At 37.4% G+C, this 10,583-nt stretch overlaps 1 protein-coding gene across 1 annotated transcript in view; it reads right to left on the reverse strand.

Annotated features, from left to right (window-relative positions):
- nsmaf (neutral sphingomyelinase (N-SMase) activation associated factor) overlaps window positions 1-10,583 on the reverse strand; it is a 91,926-nt gene that overhangs the window by 67,291 nt on the left and 14,052 nt on the right. The window contains exons 2-8 of the mRNA XM_020625024.1: window positions 4,745-4,816; window positions 1,926-2,004; window positions 1,540-1,598; window positions 1,155-1,185; window positions 934-984; window positions 458-529; window positions 148-195 (exon numbers count right to left, since the gene is read on the reverse strand). Coding sequence (XP_020480680.1) covers window positions 148-195; window positions 458-529; window positions 934-984; window positions 1,155-1,185; window positions 1,540-1,598; window positions 1,926-2,004; window positions 4,745-4,816 — 412 coding nt within the window. The remainder of the gene's footprint in view (window positions 1-147; window positions 196-457; window positions 530-933; window positions 985-1,154; window positions 1,186-1,539; window positions 1,599-1,925; window positions 2,005-4,744; window positions 4,817-10,583) is intronic.

Here is a 10,583-nt window from a genome sequence, read left to right on the forward strand (position 1 = left end):
AAATCAAATCAAAAATCAAATCAAAAATCAAATCAAATCAAGCTTAAGCCCACTGTGCTTTGTCTATACATAACATGAAGGTTTCAGTTACTTTTTCTTACCACTGTTTAGAGGTCTACTTTGTACTCAGACTACTGACTGACTCACCATTGCCTTCTGGTCTCCAAGCTTTTCCAGACAAGATGCTCTGTGAAGCTGCAAACACCACCAAAATCCATAAGGACCAAAATGACATCAGCACATCTGTGTTCTCATCAAAAGTAAGATGAACTGAAACCCCCCCCCCAAACCAATGCAGCCTCTTGCGTTAAACACAGCAAGGAACTGCGTTTTTCAGTCTGAACACCAGCTAACAGCTAGGTTTAACAAAGAAACGCTGCTTTCTTCCTGTGACTGTGTGATGATAACTAGGTGCTGGAAAATTTACTGCCACTGTTATTTAGGAATAGCCACATACCTGAAGTAATGTTTGAACAACATCTTCTGTTTTACTCCAGACTTCAAACTGAAAGGTCATTTTCTTTGCTCCCTGTTAAATAAGTCAAAGAAGGTGATTTAATTTGGGAAGCATGTCTTGTTTGAACCAGTCTTACAGCCTTTCCCAAGTTCTCAGAACAGTTTCTGCACTCACTTTGGGTTAAAGGTGGCTTCAACAAAATCACTGTCAATGAGAAAATCATGTTCTAGCTGATATTTAGCTTGTGTCAAATGTGATGCCTTCATGTTCTGAAATGGTATTCACCATCTTATCTGAGGCTTTGTGACTGACTATACTTCATCCAAAGGCAAAACAGAGTATTACCCTTATGTTTCACTTTTTCATTTTACTGACAGTTTAAATTACTGCATAAAAACAAGTGGAGATAATCCTGCACTGGGTTGGGTACGTAAAGAGAGCACAGGAAAAACCATACTGGATTTCAGCTGACTCACCCTTTCATTTCTGTAAGGTGCTATGACGTTGCTTTCTTTAATGTAAATAACCTGAAATCAAAGTGAAAACATGACCTTTATCTAAAAACCTGCCATCACAAATATTACAATTGTGCAACAATTAAATATACAGTAATATAGAAAAATGTGAAGACCAAATAAAACAATCCATCTGCATTTATTAGTGTAATGGCAAAAAAAACAAAAAAATTAGAACTCACCTGCCCACATAAAATTGAGATGGCTGATGGCCTGTAAGCAAAATACAAAAATACTTTGTAAGATTTACGCTCCAAGAAAACGTAAACACAAAACTGATTCACTGAATTAAATAATGACAACTGAATTTTGGGATACCGTTAAAAAACACTGAATTACAAATTTGTTGCAGACCAAACTACCTGGGTATGTCAGCCAAAATGCTGTGCACAAGAGTGCATCCCAAAATGCAAAGACCAAATTACAATTCTTTGATGCATTTGTAGATGCAACATGTACATACATATGTGATGTGCATGTGCCTTCTTGAAATAACCAACCCAGTTTGACAAACTAAATACACATCATCATGTGAACATGTAATTTCAAAGATTAAACCATCCACACTCAATCAAAGTGTTCTTTCTCTCCACGAGCTCGATGTTCTCACAGTCTCGAAGGGGAATCTGCAAAAATTACATATTATGATTTACATTTCGGTTTATACAATATCGTGGAAACAGAGTACTGTCATACTGGCCTTTATATTAACAGTCTGGATTTCACTATGTTAGGCAATTTTCACTTTTCTCAAACAGCTTATACTGTTCAGCTTTCCACATTAAGATGACCTTCATGATTCCTGTGTGAACATTTTGATCCCAATATTTCCAATTTTGTGTCAACTTCAGTATTTTTTTTATACCTCATTTCACATTTTACTCAAAAAGGCTATTTGCCTCCTAGCAAGAGTTAAAACACATACTATACATAAAACAATTATTCAAACAAACCTTTACAATCGGCTCTGTCAGATTCTCTGGATCAAATATGACCGATCTGGAACAGACCTTGAATGAACCTCTGATTTTTCTGGAAGGAAATCAGGTAATGTTGCTGTTTGTTAGGATAGGGCCACATGTGCAACACTGATACTATCAAGACTTTAAAACTGATAAATCAAATATTTTGCACAGCGATACAGACAAAGCGTTGATTAACTGATCTTCTGGAAAAGTTGACAAAAAAAGTCAATTAAATGCTGCCACCTTTTTTAAGCAAGCTCCATCTCAACCATTTGTTAAAAACAAATTTTCTCAGCAGAATGAAAATAAACAACAGATTATAGAACCAGAATTTACCAGTTGGGAGAGGATTCTAGTTTTTTGAGGTTCTCATCTCATTTTGTGCCATAAAGTGTGGGTCTACTGACAAAGCCATACGGGAGACCAGAGGGATGTTTTCAGATCACTATCACAAATCAATCTTATACATCAGCTTCGTAAATTATCTGTCTTATGGTCAGTTAAATTATCGTGCTCATGAGTGATTAACCACAGATTTGTAATTTTGATTACTTAAAATTAAAACTATGAAAAATCTAAACTAAACTAAAACAGGATTTATTAAACTGATGTATTAACCACACAACCAATACTAGTGCTGGTCCAAAATATAAGTATCAGTATGTCTACTAGTATATTTTGCAACTCAATACAAACTGAGTTTACACTGGTTTGTACTGCCTCCAGGAAATAGCCGTATGTTGCACTAAAAGGTTTAACAGTGACAAAGGGTTTCACCTTCTGTCGACTTGCCTTTTGTTACCACTCTACCAACAATATGAATTAAAGCCCTTCAACATGAACATGTTATTGGGATTAAAGGAACTGCACTATGTTGGTTCAAATCTTACTTATGAGAAAGATTTCAATTTGTTCATGTTAATGATGAATCTTCCACACAAACTGAAGTTAGTTACGGCGTTCCACAGGGCTCTGGTGTTAGGTCCAAGTCTCTTCACCTCATACATGCTCACATTAGGCGATATTATCAGGAAGCACAGCATAAATTTCCATTGCTATACAGATGATTCTCAGTTATATTTATCTATGAAGCCAAATGAATCAGATCAGCTGGTCAAACTTCAAGCATGTCTTAAAGACATAAAAGCCTGGATGATCTCTAATTTCTTACTTCTAAACTCTGACAAAAGTGAAGTCATTTTGGTCTGAAAACCTTAGAAATCTGCTGTCTAATCATATAGTAACTTTAGATGACATAGCTCTCGCCTCCAGTACTACTGTGAGGAACCTTGGAGTCATTTTTGACCAGGATATGTCCTTTAAATCACACATAAAACAAGTCTCTAGAGCTGCCTCCTTTCGCCTGCGCAATATTGTGAAAATCAGGAGCATCCTGTCTCAAAGTAATGTTGAAAAACTGGTCCATGCATTTGTTACTTCCTGGCTGGACTACTGTGACTCTTTACTAACAAGATATCCCAATAATTCCATAAAAATCCTCCAGTTAATTCAGGGCGCAGTCCTGGCTCTAGCCTCTGGGTTTTCCCTCTGTAATAATAGTGATAATAGTAAGGTCTAGACCTTACTTTGTAAAGTGTCCTGTGGCTATAAAGATGGGAATGGGACATCTGCTCAAATAAGTAACAAAATGAACTGTGGGATTTTAGGATATAGATCTACAGTAGAGACCGAGTGGTAGTAGAGATAGATGTTGCAATGTTTATATTATAAAAAATTTGAAAACACAGTGAATTTGTAAACACTTGGGAGAACACTCATTTTCTGGTTCAGTGAATTTGCATGTATTCATATTAACTAAGTCTTAGTGGAGTTTTGTGGTGGAGAAACAGAAAAATATGCAGTATGTATTTAAGGGGTTGCCATTCAGGGATGCAAAAATGAGGGACAAGACACTAAAAATTTATACAAATACTTGCACTAAATGTGTGAAATCACTATTACTACAGTCACAGGTGCAAGGGGCTTTCCCAATTTGTTCTCTTCATGTGCACCGATTAGTTAAGCTGAGCCGCCAATCGGTGTGGTCTATCTCACCAACGGGGTCCGCTGCCGAGTCAACACACTGAATTGACTGAAACACCACCAACAGGGTCCAACTAGTGCCAACAGTGTGAGACACACCACAAAACCTAAGACAAGTGACACTCACCGATGGCTGGACAATGACCGATGGCCGACCGTCAGCTTGGAATGTCACAGGCCTGAGACAACACTGGGGCTGAGCAGCTCTACAATAACCAAACTTACAACAAACTGTCAGTGATACAGCGTTTGCTTCCTACTCACTCTTCTGTGATGCTCCTGCCTCTTCACTACTTTCCTGATCATCTCACACAGCAGCAGCTTAAATAACTCCGTTTTCTTTATTCATCACTCCTCTACACCAAGGGCTGAGGATTTCCTCTCTCTCTCTTTCTCTCTCTAGGTTTCATTGGCAGCCACATGCAAAAAAGTGCCAGAGTCCAGTACTTTGCGGCCGGGATGGCAACAGCCCTGAATGCTAAAACAGCTTGCACCAGTAATGTCGCTGCAGCTAAATTAAAGTTTGCATTCTCAGTCACTGGAACCAGTTGAAGCAGGTGACTTATCTACAATGTTACATCGAGGAATCCAACTTATTTTACTCTGGAGGCAATTTAAATGGCAACAAAGTAAAATATCTCAAAATAAAAAAATACAGGCACACAACATTCTACTTTGTTACAGAAACAAAGGGAATTGTATTTCATTATTTCCATCCCTGTACTAAATATAGATGACTCATTGCTGTTAATAACCTGAATTACCTGCTTGTCACGTTGTATGCGGTGTGCTGTTCAAAAAAATACTCCTCCAAATCCAGCAACAAGAGAGAAAATCTGGGGAAGAACAACAAAGGAGTTGACATGAAACAAATGCAGAATATAGCTTAGATCTCAGCAGAAACTAGAGAAATGCATTTCCTGTCATAAATGCATAAATGCTTGTAGATGCTGATAAGCTGAAAGATCATCTGGAAAATGCCTAAAATCAATTGCTGAAACATCTGAAAGATGAGAAGAAATGGCTGAAGTTCTTTATTCAATAATCTGAAGGATGAGATGCAATAAATAAAGAGCTGAACATTTTAATAGCTGAAATAGTTGAATGTATGCTGAAGTAGAAGTTTGCCATTCATTTGAATAGGGCAAGATTTTCAAAATAAAGCTAAATATTTCAAAAGTATGAAGTTTAGAAAAATTCTGAACAAAAACATGAATGTCCCTGAAGAGCTGAACATTTTAATAGCTGAAATAGTTGAATGTATGCTGAAGTAGAAGTTTGCCATTCATTTGAATAGGGCAAGATTTTCAAAATAAAGCTAAATATTTCAAAAGTATGAAGTTTAGAAAAATTCTGAACAAAAACATGAATGTCCCTGAAGAGCTGAACATTTTAATAGCTGAAATAGTTGAATGTATGCTGAAGTAGAAGTTTGCCATTCATTTGAATAGGGCAAGATTTTCAAAATAAAGCTAAATATTTCAAAAGTATGAAGTTTAGAAAAAATCTGTAGCGAAACATGAATGTCCTTGAAGAGCTGAACATTTTGATAGATGAAAGAAACCAGAATAATAATAAACACTAGCATAACATAGTATGGATGCTGACTCAGCATCCACACAATAATAATAATAATAATAATAAAGAATAGGATAACATAGCGTGGGTGCTTCGCATCCACACAACTAGAGAAATGTGTTTTCTGAAGAAAATGCGTATGGATGCTGAGTGCTGAAAGATCGTCCTGAAAATGCTTAACATTTTTATAATACGGTAGTAAATCTTTAAACCTTTTTGTGGATAAGAATGGTCGGTAAAGGTGTTCAATTTGTGTTATTTGCTTTAATTTACTAGCGATTTAATTTTTAATGTTGTGTAGATTTTTAGTTCCACTTCCTGTGTAACAGTAAAAAGTGTCCCATAAGAAGGCCTCCATCTTGTTCTTGTGAACGGCTGCAAACGAGTTGTTAATTTCGAGGTAATTTTCAGGAGTAAGTGGTGAAATGCGGCGTCATTCCTAGTTTTTAAGTTGGGTGAATACGGTGAGAGCGTGATAGCCCGGAGATTTTGTTGTTAACGGGTAGGATTGAACATTGTTTATTTTACGCTAACATTGCTAATGCTAATCCTCTGGCTGGTTGCGGCCACGGTTTGTTGTCATGAACCAAGTAGGTATCGTGTTTCAACCTCTCACTGTCTGGTAAAGTTGAGGAATTTTATTGTTTTGTTTTGATTTATTCTTGGTGGGGAGATCAGTATTTTACATTATTTTTGGAGGGGGGGGGTCTGAAAACCGTGTTGGGGTGAACGGTATAGAATAGTATTATTTGTGGTAGATGTGAGAATCAAGCTAGTGGTTATAAGGTAATTATTTTTGCTTGTTGAAGGTGATGTAGTCTGCTGCTGAAAATTGTATTTTAATCTTGTTATTCCTCAGTTTATCAGCGTTATTGTTGGGTGCAAGACTGTAGAGCGTAGAATGAAAAAATAAGAATAGACAAACATGAACCTGGAATTGTTCATCTTTATTCTCCCAGGGTTTATTATTGGTTTGACTAGCAGGGAGCTGCTGATATCTATAACAAATGCAATACAATAAACATTGTCCTGTTAAGGACTGACAGTGTTCCAAGGCAAAATGTGTTTCTTTTACTCTTGCACTATTTATGGTCGTCATGTTTCAGTTTACAGTTAAATTTTTTTGAATTTGACGTTTGGTAATTTAATTTGATTTTTCATTTAATATATGTTATTTAGAACAAGTTATTCAATTCAAAATAAATGTTATTTGTACAATTGTAACAGCATTGTTGAGGCACTTTTAATCTGGGCCGAATACAGCACGTCGTTATTACATGGCTTGATTAAGGTATGCCTTAGGCTAACGTCCAGTGCCAGTGCTGAAACTGTTCTGGCCCACACAATGCACTTATACTCGGCCAACATACCACAAAGAATGACGGCCCTTTGGTGGCCCAAACCTGGTTTGCCAGAGCTGGCAAATGCTGTTGGTCATTCCAGGTTTGTACTTAAAGGTTTGTTCTGAAATCAAATATCTGTATTCATTCATACTATTTGAAAAACTCAGTGTATGTATTTTGCTGTTGTAATCTTAAATCAAAAACACACACACACACAGCAATAAGGAGAACCTGGATTTATTTGGAGTGGAAGTTGCCTGTCTGCAGACACAGCATTGCTGGATCAGACTGATCAACACCAACAATCCTACAGAGCCAGAGGCATCATCTCAGCAGACTACCAGAATTGTATTGTTGATTTTGAATACAAGACAGTAAACAAATATACAAGGGTTTAGAAAATTCACATTGCTTCTAACATTGAAAATACAACCATTATAAGATTTGAAACTGCAACACAATCTCAACTATCAATCAAAATTGGACCCATCTGGACTGCATAGAGAAATGCTTTATAAGACTATAAACGCTATGGAAAATAGCATAGCTGGAAGGCTCGAGCTTGTTACAGTAGCATCGTTGTAGGGAAGAGATAAACAGTAGATCGTAGCGTCTTCTGCTGCCAAACTGCGTAGCAGGATGCAGCGAACTGGCGGTGTCAGCCCGTCTCAGCCGCTCGTAAATGTTTAGCTGATGAGAATCAGCTCTGCTGGGAGTGTCTGCAGGGAGAGAGAGGGAGCGAGACAGCGAGAGATGCGGCAATGAGCAAACGTGACATCTGCATTCAGTTTCATACCCTGTTGTGTTATTCCACTGTTGTATTATGTCAAGATATTAAACAAAATGAAGGAAACGTGGTGAATTATAAATACCCCGACGTTTTCCTTTCAGCATCTTTTTTACTGCAAGTCTATGGAGCAGTAAGACGGTACGCTCTGAAATGTGTGACTTACACAACTACCGTCCATCCCATCGCAATAACAATGACAGTTGGATTCGTGACAACTTTCTCTACGAGTTTTATCTGTTATATGTGTATAAAGCTTAAGGGTGGCATAATAGGAGCAGAAATACGGCAAGGAGGAAAAGGAAAAACACAGAGAGACCAGCTAGAGCAGGGAGTCACATGACTCAGAGGGTGCCACTGGGATTGCATTGGCCCATTCATTGTCTGTGGAGAAATATGTCAATTATAAAGAAACCATAAAAAACATCAAGATGATTGCACCATTGGTAGCTGAACTTCTCACGAGTTGAACAGAGTTGAAATGGTGTTTCTAGCCCAAGGTATGCCGGAGATATTAAGGTTCAAACATTTTCACAATGGGAAAATTTTTGTGCAAAAAGCTGATTTTATTAAAAAGTATAAAAGTTATAAAAAATCTGTATACAAGCACATGTCCTTAATAAGATGAACATTTTCACATTTTAATGGTCTTTCTAGGTGAAAGTATGCTGGACTAGTTGAACGCCGAAGAACAGTGGCACAAAACAGAATAATAATAAAGAATAGGATAACATAGTGTGGTTGCTTCACATCCACACAATAATGGAAAACAAGAGCGTGGCTGCATAGCATCCACACAACTAGAGAAATGCATTTTCTGAAGAAAATGTGTGTGGATGCTGTGTGCTGAAGGATTGCCCTGAAAATGCTGAACTTTTTGACACCTGAAAGGCATATCTACCTGAAACTATACTGAAGTAGAATTTTCCCATTCATTTTAATGGGGCAAATTTTTCGGAATAAATGCTGGGGGTAGCTGAAAGTATGTGGGAGGAGATGAGCGGTGAAAAACGTATGGAAGAAACTATAATCAGATATGGAAAACAAGAGTGTGGTTGCATTGAATCCACACTAATAAAAATGAAAAACAAGAGTGTGGCTGCACAGCATCCACACAATATAGGACAAGATAACATAGTATGAATGCTTTTCAGCATCCATACAATAATAATAATAATAAAGAACAGGATAACATAGTATGGATGTTGAATCAGCATCCATACAATAAAGACCTCATTACCTCTTTCACAAATACACCCACAATTATTACAGATAAAAAATAATCAAATTCTTCCCACAATTTTCACATATACAGTATATCATCAAGTACAGCAGCTTCAAAAACATCTGTTAGGCCTCATTTATACTTAGACTGCTTCTCTCCATTAGATCTCTCTGAGCTAACGTATTACTTCATCCAATCCATCAACATGTCTCTTAGACCCCATCCCAACCAGACTGATTAAAGATGTTTAATCAATAAGTCTATATTAGATCTGATCAGCAGGCATTTTCTCATAACCTGTTTGCCATTTGTTGAAAGGCAGTCCAATCACATCATACAGTATTTACAGGGTTAGGCAAATTACTGCATTATTGGCTGAAATAATCACCCTTTTACTCAAGTCAAAACAGTTTTATGAGTGCAAATGCAGAGATGGACAGTGTGTGCATGGGGTAACTGTGGTAAGTACTGGACACTCTCAGTAGCACCCACGTTAGCCGGCTAGCTTCCACAGTATCATTAGCAGCCTGTCTGGTTCACTCATGCTGGGAAGCTGACGGGCCCCACTGCCTCTGGTTTTACCACAAGGAGCTCACCATTGTTGGCTACTGTGTGAGTCATGCTAACAGCAGCAGAGTGAACAGAGTTAAAACATGAACAAACAGTTCCTTTCTCAGTGCATAGGAAGCATATGCCTGTAAGTATAAATGTACAAGCTGTTTGTGAAGTTAAATACGTAGTGTGCCCTCTCTCTCCCTGTACCTTTCTGCAGGTAGCCCTGGCTCTGGAGCTCTATGTCTCTGATGAGCCACATCAACCTGCCCAGTATTTGATTGTTGTTGTGTTTATTGTGTCTTGTTGCTTTCACTTTCTTTTCTCTCTCCTCCATCCACTCACCACAACCGGTCAAGGCAGAAGGCCGCCCACTAAGAGCCGGGGTCTGTCGGAGGTTTCTTCCATTAAAGGGAGTTTTACCTCCCCGCTGTTGGGTTTTTTCCTCTATAATATGAATATTAATAATAAGTTCTAAACCTTACTATATAAAGTGCTTTGAGATGATTTTTGTTGTAATTTGGTGCTATACAAATAAACCTGAATTAAAATGTTGTAAGTCAGTGTAGTAGTTAATAATAAATCAGATTCCAGAAGAAATATGTAATAGAACAGTATGTACTTCACATATAGACAGTATTTGTACTTATTTGAGCTGAGTGGTTATGGGCCTGTAGTAGTTAATAATAAATCAGATTTAGTTATTTAGGATAATTGTAATATTAAATGATCCTTTAAATTGTAATGGTTTGTCTGAATTAATTTAGTTGGTATCTCACTCTTGCCATGACAGAATTTGGCGTTGTCTACGTAGGTAGGAGTAAGATGGGTGAATTTTAAATTTAATGCTCCCATTTTGACTGTCCTTAAAGAATTTGTGAAGGGGAACCAAATAATTTGATTTTATCCTGACAGGTGACTGGGAAAAGTCTACGGCAACTACTAACACTAACATCATTACTAATACTGATGTAAATAACTTGCTTTAATGGTGATGTTGTTTCTACATGCCTAAAATGTTATGTGATTGGGGAACAGCCTCTGATGATCGACAAACTGTCTTGTTTGTGGATTCCTACTCAAAGTGCTTTCTGTTTGAGGAAAAGTGTGGACTGTGG

Source organism: Monopterus albus, unplaced genomic scaffold (assembly GCF_001952655.1).
Source record: "Monopterus albus unplaced genomic scaffold, M_albus_1.0 scaffold343.1, whole genome shotgun sequence".
NCBI lineage: Eukaryota > Metazoa > Chordata > Actinopteri > Synbranchiformes > Synbranchidae > Monopterus > Monopterus albus.